General features: G+C 39.8%; 1 protein-coding gene across 2 annotated transcripts in view; it reads right to left on the reverse strand.

The window, feature by feature from the left end:
- Positions 1–18,204, reverse strand: part of CWH43 (cell wall biogenesis 43 C-terminal homolog) — a 79,990-nt gene that overhangs the window by 14,321 nt on the left and 47,465 nt on the right. For both annotated transcript variants that reach the window (XM_030801220.1, XM_030801221.1), the window contains exons 13-15: positions 13,633–13,777; positions 9,008–9,069; positions 3,172–3,327 (exon numbers count right to left, since the gene is read on the reverse strand). In XM_030801220.1, coding sequence (XP_030657080.1) covers positions 3,172–3,327; positions 9,008–9,069; positions 13,633–13,777 — 363 coding nt within the window. The remainder of the gene's footprint in view (positions 1–3,171; positions 3,328–9,007; positions 9,070–13,632; positions 13,778–18,204) is intronic.

An 18,204-nucleotide genomic window follows, 5' to 3' on the forward strand; every position in this document is an offset into this window, starting at 1 on the left:
AAGAAAATGTGGCACATATACACCATGGAATACTATGCAGCCATAAAAAATGATGAATTCATGTCCTTTGTAGGGACATGGATGAAACTGGAAAACATCATTCTCAGTAAACTATCGCAAGGACAAAAAACCAAACACTGCATGTTCTCACTCATAGGTGGGAATTGAACAATGAGAACTCATGGACACAGGAAGGGGAGCATCACACTCCAGGGACTGTTGTGGGGTGGGGGGAGGGCGGAGGGACAGCATTAGGAGATATACCTAATGCTAAATAACGAGTTAATGGGTGCAGCAAAACAACATGGCACATGGATACATATGTAACAAACCTGCACAATGTGCACATGTACCCTAAAACCTAAAGTATAATAATAAAAAATAAAATAAAATAAAATAAAATAAAAAACTTAATAGCAAGAAAACAAACTGATTTTTTTAAATGAGCAAATGACATGAATAAATATTTCTCAAAAGAAGACATCCAAGTGACCAGCTAGTATGTGAAGAAACGCCCATCACTAATCAAAGAAATACAAATTAAAAGTGCAATGAGACATCACCTCACACCTGTTAAAATGGCCAGTACCAAAAAGGCAAAAGACAGCAAATTCTGGCAGGAGATGTACAGCAAAAGGAACCCTTGTTCACTGTTGTGGGAATGTAAATTAGTATAGCCATATTATGGAAAACATTACCAAAGTTCCTTTAAAAATTAAAAATAGAACTACCATATGATCCAGCAATCCCACTTCTTGGTGTACATCCAAAGGAAAGAAATTAATATTGAAGAAATATCTGTACTCCCACATTCACTGCAGCATTTTTCACTATAGCCAAGAAATATAATTCACCTGTGTCCATTGACAGATGAACGGATAAAGAAAATGCAGCGATACGCAAACATACATATGTATGGAATAGTGTTCAGCCTGAAAAGAGGAAATCTTGTCATTCGCAACAACATGGATGAACCTAGAGGACATCATGCTAAGTGAAGTAATCCAGGCACAGAAAGGCAAATACTGCATGAGCTCATTTATATGTAGAATCTGAAAAAATTGAACTCGTGGAAGCAAAGAGTAGAATGGTGGTTGCCAGCGGCTGGGGGAGGGGAGGGTTGAGAAGATGTTGGTGAAATGATACGAAGTTTCAATTAGACACGATGAAAAATTTCTGGAGATCTACTGTAAAGCATTGTGACTGTAGTTAATAATAATGTATTGTATATTTGAAAATTGCTGAGAGTAGATCTTAAATATTCTCATCACAGTTTTAAAATTAAGGCATGCCTTCTACTTATGCCTTTACTATTTTCATAATTAAACTGAGTGGGAAAGCAAATCTAGCTCCCTTCACAGTTGGTTTGGATCAATCTGCAGTTGTGGTTAGCCAAAAATATTTTATTTGGATTTCTCCACACTCCTGCTATACGAAGAATAATGACACAAGAAAATCCTTTTCTTCCCTGATTTTTTAGCTTCCATTTAAGAAATCATCTCAATCAGCAAAAGGAGGGAATCCTTCTATTTTACTTCTACCATTACTACTGCAAATACTAATGTTGCTATTGCAGCTACTGTTAAACAATGAGCATTCACTATGCACTATTCTAAGAACTTTTTGTGTCATTCATACCTCACATAGCCTTAGGAAGTAGCCACTACTATTTTTCCCATTTTTAGATGAGGCACTTGAGGCTCAGAGAGGTTAAGCAACTGGCCCACAGTTACCAAACTGTTCACTGGCAAGAGTGAGGATTTGAACCAGACAGATGACCCCAAGGCCAGGGGTTTCCTAGTCACATTACACTTACACAGGGCAAGATCAATACAGGAATTGGAACAAATCTAGACTTGGTGATAACTCTCCTCATATTCATCACCTACACTTTGGTACAATTTTTTCTTGTTGTAAGGAGGGACAAAGAAGAAAAAGAGAATGGAGAGATTTCTCTTCTCCCCCCAAAAAATGAGAAATGTTTATTAGCTGGTAAAAGTGGTAGAAATGTCAAATAATAATAATGTATATGATATGTTCTGTGTTTGGCTTTATGTAGAAGTTTCCTCTCATTATCCAGTCATGGGGGAGAAAAGAGCACACACTCCAACTCATATGTTTTGCTGCAAATAGATTTCTCTTTTAAAAACAAAACAAGGCCAGGCACGGTGCCTCACACCTGTAATCCCAGCCCTTTGGGAGGGAGAGGCAGGTGGATCACCTGAGGTCAGGCTTTCGAGACCAGCCTGACCAATATGGTGAAGCCCTCTCTCTACTAAAAATACAAAAATTAGCCAGGTGTCAGGGTGTGCACCTGTAGTCCCAGCTACTCAGGAGGCTGAAACAGGAGAATTGCTTTAACCCAGGAGGCAGAGGTTGCAGTGAGCTGAGATCGTGCCACTGCACTCCAGCCTGGGTGACAGAGCAAGACTCCACCTCAAAAAAAAAAATTATATTTCACATGGTAATGAATTTTTCACATGTGATGTAAATGAATTATCCATGATCCATAGTCTCAATCCTAACTGCACATTAGAATAACCTGGAAATAATTTTTTAAATTCCACAGCCCAGGTACCACCCCAGGAGGTCCTGATAAATTGGTCTGGGGTGGGGCCCAGGCAGTGGTATTTTTTAAAAGCTGTCCAAGTGAATCTAATGTGCAGCCAAAGCTGAGAGTACCAGCAACCCAACGATGCTAACAGGCTTTCTCCCCACTTATTAGTTCCATCACTGACTAGCCATGTGACCCCAGTGAAGTTACCTCATGTTCTTAAGCTTGAGCTTCCTCATCTATTAAATGGGGATAATAAGAGGACCAACCAATAAGGATTAATTGAGATAACACAAAAAGCACCTAGAATAGGGTCTGGGACATAGGAGCATTCAAATACTAGCTATTGTGGGGGTGGCAGTGATGATGATGGTGATGATGATGATGATGATGATGTGAACTTTTTTAACCTGAGGTTACAACATATTTCTTGATTCCAGAAAGCAAGCACCATAACTTCAACCCAAACCAGATTTTATCATCTTTGTCACAGGCTCCCTTACCTGGAATAAACCTCTAGGACAAAATATAATTTGTAGCTCATTTTGAGGTAATATGTAGGTTCCATAGAGGGATGCAGTAGTTCATAACTGGAACTACAACATAAAGGAACTCACCTGGGATTAAAATGAATTTTCTCAGGAACTTCTCTGTGGTCTATGACCACTTTCTGGTTGTCTCTATAATTAGTGGGGTCATCAGGGATCCTAAATTTTGCCATCTGAATTTCTGAATCACTCAGTTCAGCATGGGAGATTCTTGCATAACCCAACCTGTAGCAAAAACAGAAATGGTTTGTAAAAGTTTTATTATTATATAGAAATCTAATGAGATCCAAGTTATACCACCTTTGTTATTAAGCCAGTTTCCCACTTCTTACTCTACTCTGTGTATCACAACTGGAATTAACTTAAATTGTTAATCTAAATATTGGCAAAATATTGCTTTTATGATATAAATGAATAAAGAATATGTACATTGATTTAATTAACTATTCTTAGCAATCTTACTTTACTTTTTTTATACTAATGAATATTCTAGCCATACAAATTGCCTCCCACACAATCATGTTTTGAGTTAATAACAGGAATTCTTCAGAATGACAGGGGTGTTTGCCTAAATTCTTTCTTACCTTTAAAAATCCAAATGCCACATGCATATTTTCAGCCAACTTTCAAGTCTAAAATCAAAGATTTTATATATCTGAAAAAATTCCATATCCTGTTTTGGCTTAGAGCCGTCAATTCCTGGGGAAATTCAAAGCACTTTGTAGACATTACGCGAAGAGTTCTTATTTGAGAAGCTCACGTGGAAAACACGGGGAACCATGAACAACAAAAAATTCATTTTATTTCATTACATTGTGCTCTTCCAGAAAAACAGACTTAGGTCAGCTTCAGTCGTTCGTTTATTCAATGAAGCACATATGTATATATATGGAGTGCCTACTACATGCAGGCACTGTTCTGGGTGTTGGGGAATAAGTCGTGAATAAAACGAAGTCCTTGCCCTCATGGAACTTTCATTCTAGTAGGGAAGGATGCATTAAACACATACGTATGTTTACAATCAGTCAGGTAGTGATAGGTAAGTAAGCACTGGGGGAATGCAGTGTAAGGAGGACAGGCAGTGATGAGTAGGAGAGGCTGCTATCTTATGGTGGATGGTCAGGGCATACTTCTGCAATAAAGTGACACTACAGCAAAAAATTCAATGAAGGGAGGTATCAAGCCATGCCGATACTGGAGGAATGGTGTTTAGGGAAGGGGAACAGCAAATGCAAAGGTCCTGAGGTGGAAATATGCTTGGTGTTTTGGGGGCCAAATCCACCATGACCGGAGTGAAGTGCATAAGAGGGAGCATGCAAAGCCTTCCTCACAGGCCACTGTGGGGACCTGTTTTTTGTTGTTGTTGTTGTTGTTGTTGTTGCTGCTTTTTTTTTTTTTATTTTTTGAGAGTGAGATGAGAATCCATCAGAGAGGTTTGAAGCAGAGGTCTGTGACAGCTGCCAGGTAGAGAATCATCTTCAGGGAAAGGGTCAAAGCAGGGAGACAAGTTATGAGGCCACTGCAATAACTTAGGTAAAAGATGATGGGGGCTTGGACCTGAGTGGCAGGAGAAGAGAAGCACTTAAATCAAAGCTTATGCCTGTAACTCCATGCAAAATAGAAACAGAAACCCAGAGCAGGACCAGCAGAAGAAGCAAGTCTGCCCACTGAGAAAGGTAAGCAGAGCTGTGACTGAACATCAGATGTGGCTCTGAGCTGTCAGACAGCTTAATGCATTGTCTGGGCTCAAGTCCTAAATCTTTGCACTTCTGTGTAATTCTAGGTCACTGTCTTTAGTAAATCTAGGTTATTTATTCCCAAATCTCTAAGATCAAAGTTCTAACCCATTTAACAGACACTGCCTTCAAAAATACACCAAAAGCCTTGAAACTGAAGAATCTGACAATCCAAATCTTCCATTAAAACAGAGGATCCCCTATTGTTGTCCAATAAGTATTTATTAAGCACCTACTACCTACTACATGTAGAGCACTGAATTTGGTGATTGAGATGAAAGCTTACAAAATTAGTTTTGTGGACAGAAACTGAAAAACCCTAGTTCCTAACTTCATTAATAAGGAAATTTTTTAAATTACCTTCCTATTTTGTGTTCCCCCCAAAATTCATTTGTTGAAGCTCTAACCCCTAGTGTGGCCGTATTTGGAGACGTGTCTTCTAAGGAAATAATTAAGGTTAAATGAGGTCATAAGTGCAGGGGGTCCTGATCCTAAAGGATTAATGGCTTTATAAGAAGAGACACCAGAGAGCTCACTCTCTCTCTGCAGGCACAACCCAAGGAAAGGCCATGTGGGCACGTGGCAAGAAGACAGTTATCTTCAACCCAAGGGGACAGTCCTCACCAGACACCAACCCTGCTGGCACCTTAATCTTGGTCTTAGAATCTACGGAACTGCAAGAAAATTAATTTCTGCTGTTTAGACCACCCAGTCTATGGTATATTGTTATGTCACAGAGTATTAAATTCATACATAAATAAATATATATTTTATATATACAATATCGTATTTTATATATATACTTTATATATACACATATATGTGTGTATATATACATATATATGTATATATATATTTATATATGTATATAAACTCTGCCTTCCCATTCTCCTAAGGGGAGGTAATAAAGGTTTCAGAGCCCAACAGTGAGCTATTATGGGCACCAGTTACTATAAATACCACTGTTCCTTGGTTCCCATCATTTTTTAAAACTTGAAATTAAACCTATTTCAGCCTATATGAAAAGTCATTTTCTAGAATTTCTGATATCTCATTTAAACAATTGCTTTAACAAATATTTAAACAGAAACAGTGTTTTCAATCTGAGATACTTTACAAAACTCACCCTTCAGCACCTTCTGTCCTACCGTAACACTTTGGAAACACCAAATTATAGTCAAGCTATCTGTTCCGCACTATTTGGGCACGTGATGCACCTTTTAGAGTTTCTGAGTTAGTGGTGTAACCGAAACAGTCTTAGCATCTCGAGGGCCTCCTTGGCCCACCTCAGTAAGCATATGGCTCCATGGAGTTGTCCAAGAACCAGTAAAGGTCACTATTTTACTTAGTAATGTCTAAAGTGCTTACTAAGGATCCACAGATCCTTACATGATCTGTTCTCTTCCCTGCCTGCCCACACACTCTCTCCTTCCCTCCTCAGCCGCCCCTCACCCCACTCCACCCCAACCCTTTCCAGCCCCACTAGACTCACTTTTCCTCAAACATATGCAGCACTCCTGCATTGGGGCTTTTGCACTAGCTCAGCCCTCTACCAGGAAGTATCTTCTGCCAGGAGGCCAAACGGCTCCCTCTTTCCAATCTTGGCTGAAATGTCATCTTCTTAGTAAGACCTACCCAGCTCCCTACTTACAATCGTACCCCACCTCTATATTCTGGAAGCTCCTTCCCCTGCTTAGTTTTTCCCACCACTCTCATCATCTACTAAAATAGATCACCCTGCAATTATTTCTCACGAATTTTGTCCACCCTCCCTCCACCAGCATATGGATCCTTCTCTGTTTTGTTTACCGCTTTATCCCTATTGCCTGGCATCCATTCTGCTAGATCAATACTTGTTGAATGGCAAATGGGGTCTAGAGCAAGAGAAACTAACAATTTGCTTTCACTGGACTGTAACTCATAACTGAACAAGCCATATCCCCACTGGGAGAGGAGTCGAATCCATGATTCTATATCATCCCAGAAAGCAACCATTTTCTCTCATAAATGTAGGCCACAGATCTTAGAAGATAAGGTTACTTAGAGAGTGATTCATTAATGTCAGCCCCTATCTTCAGGCAGGCAATGCCAAGACGCCTTTGGGTGATGAACTGCTCTATATGGAGAAAAGACTAAGGCTCAGAGAAGTCTGTCCTAGGAGCCCACACCAGGGCTCCCCACACTGTCCCCAAGATGGCAGTTAGAGGGCTCAGGTCAAATATCTCCAGACAGATTCTGTCCTAACAGGAGAACCCTTGAGTGTTTCAGAGAAGGTCTCCAGCATGTTCCCTCTGTGGAAGAACTTTGTATGTAGAGGAACCTGTGAATCAACCCACTGTGTACATCATCTACCACCACCTGCCATACTCATATCACTTCTCTCACTCTACTCCAGCCACACTGGCCTCCTTGCTCTTACCCCGCAACATCCAGCATCCTGCTCTCAAACTTTCCCTGCCTCCCCTGCCTGAAGTGCTGTTCCTCAGGGTATGCACAGGTGGGGTCCCTCCTTCCACTTGAGGTGCTGCCCAGAAATCATTCCATCATACCCCACCCACTCTTTATAACCTACCACAGCCACCCCGAGCACACCCTGCCTTCTCACCTGGATTTATTATTTTTCTTTCATCATGCGTATCTCCACCTGTCATAGCCTGTCATTTCTTTTTTTTTTTTTTTTTTTTTTGTGAGACAGTCTTGCGCTGTCGCCCAGGCTGCAATGCAGTGGCGCAATCTCTGCTCACTGCAAGCTCCGCCTCCCAGGTTAACGCCATTCTCTTGCCTCAGCCTCCTGAGTAGCTGGGACTACAGGCGCCCGCCACCACGCCCGGCTAATTTTTTGTATTTTTAGTAGAGATGGGGTTTCACCATGTTAGCCAGGATGGTCTCGATCTCCTGACCTCGTGATCCACCCACCTCGGCCTCCCAAAGTGCTGAGATTACAGGCATGAGCCACCGCACCCGGCCAGCCTGTCATTTCTTATCTGCTTATTTTATGTCTCCTTCCACTGCAATGTAAGTTCTACAACAGTCAAGGATTTTGTTTTTTTCCTATTATATTCCCACTCCCGAGAACAACACCCAGTACATAAAGGGGATTTAGTAAATACTTGTTGGATAAATGAATGAAAGAATGGTTAGTCCCTCTTTTTTGGTATTAAACTGTTCCTTGCTTTATTGATACAAATACTGCCTTCAAAACTGATTTATACAGTTACATATTTGAATTTTAAAATCTCAGCTGCATTATTTTGGATCACATATGTATGTATACAGTCATGTGTCACTTACCGACAAGAATGCATTCTAAGAAATGTGTCATAAGGCGATTTCGCCATTGTGTGGACATCATAGAGCATACTTATACAAGCCTGGATGGTATAGCCTACTACACACCTAAGCTATATGGTATGGCCTATTGCTCCTAGGCTACAAACCTGTACTGCATGTAACCATACTGAATATTGTAGACAACTGTAACACCATGGTAAGTATTTGCGTATCTAAACATAGAAAAGGTACAGTAAAAGTATGATATTATAATCTTATCAACTACCATTGTAGATGTGGTCTGCTGTTGACCAAAAATATCATTAAGCAGCACATGACTGTATGTATCCAAATATGTATTATCCAAGTATATCATACACATGCATATGCATGTGTATGATATATTTGGGTAATATTTTTATGTGGAATGATATTTTTTAAATACAATTTACCTAGAGGTATCACTACAGTATAGTAATGGCCCCATCAAATTAGTTAACTTACCCAGGATTATTGATAAGAAGCTGGCAAGGCTGGAACTCAAGCCCAGGACTTTCTCATCCAATGGTCCATGATGTTTCCACTAAACCATACATTCAAAAATGGTGCCATTCCTCCCATGTGTTGACAGCTACATATTCACCGTGCCTAATAGCCTACACAGTATCCTCTTATATAATTAAGCTTAATTTGCTTAGCTATTTCTACTTTTGTAAATTATGAGACTATGCCTTGAAAAAGATGTTAAACTGTATAGTCAAATCAATGTCTATAAACATTGATTGCCTTTTATAAAAAGCAACAAAAATTAATTGCTTCCTATTGTTTTTCCTTCTCAGACAGACCCAAAAGATCACAGTAATAATAGATTAAAAACAAAATCAAACCCCTGTGCTCACCTGATCAGCCCTCGATACATAATGTATTCACACCATCTGTTGTGATCAGTGCTGTCGATATCCTAATAAAGAGCAGAGAGGAGAATGTTTAAAGCATAAAAAACAAAGCTCAATTCCACATTGCCAAAAACTATGTGAGCTACATGATACATATCTCTTTGTACATGCTGTTTTCCTAGCTCCTACTGATCTTTTTTGGTCCAAATTATTTGCTCATTCTACATATATTTATTGAGCACCTACTATGCGCCCATCTAGCTTCTGTACTACATGCTGAGAAAACAAAGAGGAAGGAGGTCTGGAGAGTGACTTAGGTAAATAAACGATTACAAAATTGCCCCTGACTCCTGGCAGCTTTCCAAGTCTCTCATCCCCAGCAGCACTGACCTCACCTTCATTGGTCATCCTGTACAGTACTTCACACACACTAGCTACGCCATCATGCCACATATCTGTTTCTATGTCTCCATCCTTCCACACCTGCACAGAGGGACCCTTAATCACTTTTGGCCAACCTGGCACTTAGCATAAAACCTGGCGTTGAGCAGGTGTGCCATCTGTGTTTGTTAAATTGAATCATGGAAATAAGAACATTTCGGAGCAATCATGAGTCTCTTTGATATTGAGAGCTTGGGACCAGGGTTATTATTCATCAAAGAAAGAGAATAGAAACATATTCTTTTCTATCATGTGTTGGGAAAACTATAAATATGAGGTGTTTATTCTGAAGACAGAAATCTCCATTTTCTTCTGTTTAAACATCTTATAAATAAAAAATATACCTGATTTTTCACCACTTCTGAATTTTACTATTAACATTTAATTAAAAACACATTTTTAGATCACTAAAAGAATACATCACAATTTTATATAATTATTTTTTTCTTAAGCTTAGTGGTATACACATGGATGTCTATTAATTAATCTTTATTGTTGTTTATAGTACACACATGCATATACCTTTTGTATACATAAAAATTATAACAAATTTTTAAAATTAAATTTAAAATGTTGATGAAGGAAATAAAGAAGCACTCTTCTGGTTTGTCTTGGGAAAATAGAAAACTTTAGTATTGGGAATAATAAACTAAATAAATAAATAATAAATAAATCTATTTAACTATTATTTTGTTTATTAGATTTTTTAAAGGCGCTGTAAGACTTGCAAAAAAATTTTTAAAATAAAGATGCTGTCAAGTTTTAAGACTGCAGAATTTAAATACTCATTTCTTTAAGAGAAAAATCTGTTCATCCAAGCATTAATGATTAAAACTCTTCTCCACATTAATAAACTTCCTCCTAGAGAAAGCAATATAAGAATCCACAACCAATTTTGACACAGCTTTTGATCATGACAGTGGAAACCAAGAGAGGATTAGATGGAAATCAAATCAAAGTCTTCTTCCTTAACACCATGTATCTCCCTCACACACACTCACGTGCACATGCACACACACAATATAAGAATGCCCTATTAGGATGCAATTTTTACATAGACTTGCCAAATTTCATCTTATCTAATATTCCTTTGTGCTTTATAGACCATGTACTTACGCGTTTCTCTTATCTGATTTTCAACATACAGCCAGACACACATAATATATGTCATGTAAGTCTGAGGGCTTTGCAGACGTTATCTTCTATTTCATCCTCAAACAACCCTATGATTTCATAGATACCGCTCTCACCACTTTGCAGATGTGGAACTTGAGGCCCAGAAAGGCTAAGTAACTTTCCCCAAGGTCACACAGCTGGTAAATGCAGCATCATCTAGGCTAGTAAATAATGACAGACCATGAGAAGAGAGAGAGGTCCAGCACCACGGCCCAGACGCCTGTGTGGGGCTATCTTAGACCCTCCTGCCGTAAGTAAGCCATCAGCTGACTGCACAGGAGAACCCAGGCAAGAACAGAAAACCACCCAGTCAACCCAAAGAATCATGAGAATATTCAGTTATTACTGTTTGAAGCCACTACGTTTTGAGGTGGTTTGTTACACAGTGATAAATAACTGATACAGTCTCTGTGATTACACACTTTCCAGGTTTTCCTCTTCTGAACTCTCCTCACTCTCTTTCCTGAAATAATCTGTCTTCTCTTCCTTCACCTACACCCCCAGGATAGCCACATTCAATGTGGCCTCATCGGGGCTTTATTTGGTCTTCCTTTTGCACTGCTCTAATTCTAGCACTCTAATTTGCACTTCTCTAATTACTAGCAATATCACCCACTTCCATGGCTTCAACGCTTCCCTACATGGTGGCCACTCCTTAATCTATAACTCTAGTTCTCACTGCCCTTCTGGATTCCAGATCTGTATATGCACCTGCCTATTGGACATCTCCATTAATGTCCCACAGATGCCTCAAACTCAGCCCAAAACTGAACTCATCTTCTTTGTAAAACATTTCTTCCTTTTGTATTCTCTATAAAAATAAATGTCAGTATCATAATCCCTCTGACCAGACCCAGAAATCAAGGATCCATCTGTGGCTCCAGGGCTAAGTTATACAAGGCAATACAGGCTTTTCCTTGTTCTCTTGGGATACTCACCATTGGAAATCACCTGCAAGGCAGAGAGGAAGCCCAAGTAGCCCATGGTGAGGAACCCGGGTCCCTAGCCCAAAGCACCAATTTGCCACCTGTGAATCATCTACTGAGTAGGTCCTCCAGTCCCTAGTTGAGCCTCCTAGCTGATCCTGCATGGAGCAGACATGAGCTATCCCCATTGAGCCCCGTCCAAACTCCAGATTCGTTAGCAAACAGATGACTGCTGTTGTTTTAACACTCTAATTTCTGCCTACCCAAAAAATGCAGAGACTAACTCATCTTCCTAATATCTGCCTTGCCCTTCTTCCAAAATTATGGTATTTTAGCTGTGAATATGGCCATCAGGACTAAACATTGCACCTCTCAGCTTTCTGTACAGCAAGGTATGGCCATTAGACTAAATTTCTGTCAGTGAAATATAAGTAGAAGTGTTAGAGATCAGTTTCTGGGACTTGCCTTTAGAGGGACTGGCATATGCTCTTGGCCCCTTCTTTATCCCTTCCTCTATCCTGCTAACTAGAACCTAAAGGCTGCTGGTTTGGAAATAGAGGCCTTGTCAAATGGAACCACAAGATAGAACACAGATTCCAAACATCACAGAGTGCCATTCCAGTGCTGATTCACCTGCCCACACTTTTACATAAAGAAATACACTCTCTGTTATTTTCTGTCACATGCAGAAAACTCTCATCATGCCATGCTCTTTCACCTGTCTTCCAAACTCTGTAAATAATGTTACACCCTAAGAAGAGTTAAAGTAGTAAAATCAACATAAGATGGATAAGCTTTTTTCCCTGCAGATATTATCTCAAGACATGAAGCTGAAAACAGAATGAAAGGGACCAAGACATCTGCATAGGGCATAACTAAACATAACAATCATATTTCTCATTCTAAATTAATTCATTTGGCATTATAGTATATATATGTATATGAGTCTCCTGAGAATTTGATTTGTGTGGCAGTTCCCCAGAACATGATTATATTCTGGTGCACTGACAAATTCAAGTGTTTTAGATCTGAAAAGGCAGAGTAATTCAGTGTCGTCTGCTGTGGCCCTGTTGGCTAATTAGCCATTTTTTCTATGTGGCATTTCATTTTGTGTTGTACTCTCAATTCTTTTTTTATTTTTATTTATTTATTATTATTTATTTATTTATTTATTTATTTATTTATTTATTTTATTTACATTTTTTTTGAGACAGAGTCTCGCTCTGTAACCCAGGCTGGAGTGTAGTGGTGCAATCTCAGCTCACTGCAAGCTCCGCCTCCTGGGTTCACGCCATTCTCCTGCCTCAGCCTCCCGAGTAGCTAGGACTACAGGCACCTGCCACCACTCCCGGCTAATTTTTTGTATTTTTAGTAGAGACGGGGTTTCTCCATGTTAGCCAGGATGGTCTCGATCTCCTGACCTCGTGATCTGCCCACCTCAGCCTCCCAAAGTGCTGGGATTACAGGTGTGAGCCACTGCACCCAGCCCCATAATTAACTTTCATAATGTGGCAGATTGTGTTTTCTAAACATGCCTACAACAAAATCTCACTTTCCATTAGTATTCTTATCATGTGGTTTTGATATTCCTCCCATCAAGAGTTCAATGTGATGAGACTTGTGATGACAGTGGAAGTAACAGTATATGACTTACAAGGCTGTGCCACACAAAGCAATACAGACTTTTTCTGGTTCTCTTGGGATATTCACTACTGGAAGCCAGCACCATGCAGGGAGGAAGCCCAAGTAGCCCATGGCGAGGAACCAGGGTCCCAAGCCTAAAGCACAACTTGCAACCTATAAATCATCTATGAAGTAGATCCTCCAGTCCTTGGTTGAGCCACCTAGCTGACCCTGCATGCAACAGAGATGAGCTACCCGCATTGAGCCCTGTCCACGTTGCAGATTCATGAGCAAATAGATGATCGCTGTTGTTTTAAGCTTGCATGTTTTGTGGTGATTTTCTAGGCGCAGTAGATACTCAGACTGCACATTAAATTGTTAGGTGAGGTTGGTTTCTTTAAAAACATGAAAGAAAAAAGTGTTTTACTTAATAAATTAGAAATGCTATTAAGATTATGTTACCTTCACATTGCCATGTTCAGTGAGCTGTAGATAATCTCTGGAGCCAGGTGCTGAAGTGATATATCCCAGAAATATCACTTGATTAGAGCTACTTTTCAGTAGTTTTGAAACAGCAATAGCCTGCAGTTTCCTGTCGAGGTCATCTCTAAAAAATGTAAAAATATGGCCCTTTATTGTATTTGTGAAACAAACTTTAAAGTCTTAGGTACCTAAGTTGCCAAAGATTATCTGCATGTAGTGAACAAGCCCAGAGTCATTCCTACTCGGGCAACTGTCTTAACATTATACAAATGAACAAGACCTAGATACAGCACTTCGAATGAATAGGCTGACAGACATTTGGCTAAGAACATGACCTTTCTTCACAAATCATATAGAGTCAAGTCAATTTAAAGATCTACTCTAAATACAGCATTTGTTCAACTTTTCATCAGAAGAAATTAAATCGCTAATGTGATAACTCACCATCAGTATTACAGCTAAAGAATTAGTAGTTTAAAAAAGTAAAAAGAGCCAGGAATACTGGCAAGATGAAGAATCCTGACATTCACAGAGCCCGTCAGGCTTATGTAACCTATGCTCCTTCAACTGAACTTTTTTTTTTTTTTTGAGACAGAGTCTCACACTGTCACCCGGGCTGGAGTGCAATGGCACAATCTCGGCTCACTGGAACCTCCACCTCCCGGATTCATGCAATTCTCCTGCCTCAGCCTCCTGAGTAGCTGGCATGACAGGTGCACACCACCATGCCCGACTTAATTTTTGTATTTTTAGTAGAGACAGAGTTTTGCATGTTGGGCAGGCTGGTCTTTAACTCCTGGCCTCAAGCAATCCACCCACCTTGTTTCCCAAAGTGCTGGGATTACAGGCATGAGCCACTGTGCCCGGCCCAACTGAACACTTTCTGAAAGCCTCCATGGCTCTCCTGCTCAAACACCAGCTGAACATGGTGTTTTATTATGCTAAGCACTGTAAACCTATAACTGAGATACTTAGGTGGGTACATCAAGCTTCTGGGGAGTCAGTCCGTTTGGGGGGAAATAGAACATCATATTTTACACGATCCAGCCAGGAAAACAGAAACACCCTAGATGTTTCAAACAAAGTGAATTTAATATAGGGAATTGGTTAGCTAGGTGATGGGAAGCCAGATAGGAGTCAATGAAGCAATCAGAGATTAACAACAATAAGAAACCAGTACCACCTCTACAGCCACAGGGAAAACAAGAGGAGGTGATATTATCAGGGTCCAGAAGCCAGCACTGACTAGTGGGAGATGTAGCAATGGAAGAGGCTTCCCAGAGGAGCTGGGACCATACAAAGAAGAGCTGTAGCCACAGAAGAGACTCAGCTCCTCCCAGAGACACCAGAGGAAGCAGAGAGAGAAGGAGAGAAATACACTCGCTTCTCTACTCCCTCCAACCTTGCACTAGTGCCTCCCATTGGCCAAACCTACCCAGAAGCCAGAAGGCAAGGGACTGTGGGAAATGCAGTTCTCTGCAATGCATAGCTGAGAGTAAGAGCAAGGAATGGAGCCCAGAATAGATAGGCAGTAGTCAAACACAGGCATTTACATAGGAAGGTAGCTAATACATGACTGTTAAGGGAGAAAATGACAAAGAAAAATAGAAGATCACCAAGCACTGAGAAGACTGGAGAAACCTTGTTGAGTTAGGATCTCAAGACAGGACTGAGTTGGGTAAAAATAGCTGAGGGCTATTAAAAGATGTCTCAAGAAATAAAAGAGTGAAAAGAATGGCCATTTGTTAAACCCCTTTGCTACTGAATTCTCACAACAGAAGGCAGGCGGTAGCTCTATTTTTGAATGAGGCTAATATGCCTATGGTTATTCTTCATCTCCCCAGCCCACATTCATCCTCTGTGTTTCTCTATGCCCTGGAAGGCTGACCCCTGCAGATTTCATCTCCTGGAGATCCTTCTCTGCTGGTTTCCAGTTAGGTTTGGCCAATTGGAGGCACCCATGGGAGATTAAAAGGTGGGAGAAGAGCAACATTCAGGGATTCCTTCCCCAGTCCCTCTGGCAGTAGCTGCATTCTCTGCCAGGTGGTCCCTTGTCCTGGTTCTGGGTCTCACTGGGCTCTGGGAACACTGTTTTCTCTGCCTGTTCCTTCAGCTGTAAGGCAGGTAACGATTCCCCACTGTTACTAGCGTCTGAGTGCTTCGGCCTCTCTTATTTGTTCCATAGGTCCCTCCAGCATCTTGTTAAGTAGTTCTTTCATTAGGTCTGCAGGGAATTCTGTTCCTTCTGATACCTACAACAAGGATTCAAATCCAGGTCTAGAAAATTCCAAAGCTACTGAATCACAGGCAGTGTTTTCAATCCAATATATTTTAGTAACATCTAACTGGAAGTAATCTGTGAATTTGGTTTTACATTTTCTCAGGAGATAAATCTTACCTAGTGAGAGTAATAAAAGCAAAAAGTATATGTATGTGTACAAGGAAAGAGGGCAAGACAGAAAGAGACAGAGCTCACATATGCTTTATGTTTTCTTATCTGTTAATATTTTGTCAGTCCAATAACCCTATAAAGTAAGCTGGAAAAGAGAATTTTATCCCATTTCCAGAGACACGAGAACTGGAACTTACCAAGGTTAACCTGCAACAGTCACATAGTGTCAGATTATGGATTCTGTGTTCTCTCCTCTTTGTATATGATGCATGTTATAGATTTCTTTAAATGGTGATTAGTGGCTCAGTTAATTACCTAAAATAATATCAATTTTCATTATGGTGTTTGCCTGAGAAACTTCTAAAAAATGCTGCTATTTCCTACTTAGTGGTGGTAAAAGACATATTTGTGCAGTCAGTACTTTTAGAAATCTTGTTGAATCAGCTAATAACATGCACAAGCATTAGGAATTATTCATTCCTAATAGGATTTTCACATTTATATGCCATAATCACTGGAAAACGAAATCTCTAAGTATTTATTCACAGTAAGAATTTGTGTATCTAGTACTGTAGAAAACAAAGACAAATAAAACATGTCGTGATCACGTCACAAATTATTCAAGGGTTAACTTTCCTATGTCGCTTGTTGGGAGGCTACAGCGTCCCGGACAGTACTTCTGGGGAGTGGCTCAGAGCAGTGGTTCCTAAAGCAAGGACTGAGTCTAGCTGTGTGCTTGGGACATGTCAGATGCTTGATTCATGTTTGACAAATGAATTATTTTTTAAGCTGCCCAATATACCTTATACTCATAGTTGTCTGATTTGGTTTAGTAATGGCCAGTGTTAATTGAGCACTTACTACATTCAAGTACTTTGCATGAGGTAATATGGGCACAAGAACCCCATGGAATAGGTAGGACTATTGCACCTGATTTACAGATGAGAAAACTAAAGCTCAAGGTAGTTAAGAAACTCAGCAAAGGATACACAGCTAGTTAATGAATTAGGATGCTAACCGGATTGTCTGATTCCAGGTTCCGGAATCCCATGCTCTTAATCATTAAACTACACTGCCTTCATCCCTGGAGTTATGTATCATCAGTAAGTGTTCACTATTATTGTTACTGCTGTTGTTGTCATTATTATTGAATCAAATGAGCAAGACAGCAAGTAAAGGATATGGTGTTATCCAGAGAGCTTTAAGTAGGTGGTTAACAGAAAGTGAGAAAAGGCAATCCTTCCCTCCTCTTTTCCAAGCACATTCCTAGGGCTCTCTTTTATCTTTCTCTTCCTTTTCAAACCTATTCTTTACATTTTGGGACACATTGGAGAGAGTTAAAGGGGATGGGGAAAAAGGCAAAGGAAAAAAGGGAAGGAGTTCAACCGTTTCTTAGGCTGAGAACTTGCAACCTTTAAACATGAAAGTACCTATGTTTTTTTAAACATAAACCCAATGTTAAGTACAACATAAGGTCATGGGAATGATTTCTGAATGCCTGTACTTGCTACATGAAAACCACTGGGAAAAAAAGAAAGCATTTCTTCAAAGAGCCTTCTTAAGAGATATGAACCATCTATATCATCCATCCTCCAAACACTCTTCTTATTTCTAAGGAGGTAAGCAAGAGTCTGGTTCATAAATGGTTCATATTAATTATATTTGGATGGTTTCTTTATATTATTTATGATCTGACTTATTTAAGAAAATATTCAAATATGTTTTCACAGATTCACATAATAGTGTTAGAAACAGTGAGGTAACCAGGGAAATAAGAGTGGCAGACACACCAATTTGTTTAAATAAAACTTATAGTACGACAATGTTGTTTTCCTAAAGTATGTCACTTTAAAGTTCTGTGGCCTCTTGTGTCATTAATGCAGGCAAAGCTTGCATGTGAATGTCATAGCTCATAGCTCTTTATATTCATGTTTAAATTATTGTGGTTTAGTATGGTCGAGTATAAGTTACATACTTTTATGTTTGCTTTTACAATATATTGCTGGGATTATTCATGATTTATTCAGTACTGTCACCAGTTGTAAATGTTATTCTTTGGGGATAAAACTCACTCCCCACTCTTCATGTTGCTTGTAGAAGGACTTCCTTAGAAAACCATCACTGGCCTCTCTCCCCATTCTTTACTTTTTGGGAGGACT

This window comes from Nomascus leucogenys, chromosome 20 (genome assembly GCF_006542625.1).
Source record: "Nomascus leucogenys isolate Asia chromosome 20, Asia_NLE_v1, whole genome shotgun sequence".
Lineage (NCBI taxonomy): Eukaryota > Metazoa > Chordata > Mammalia > Primates > Hylobatidae > Nomascus > Nomascus leucogenys.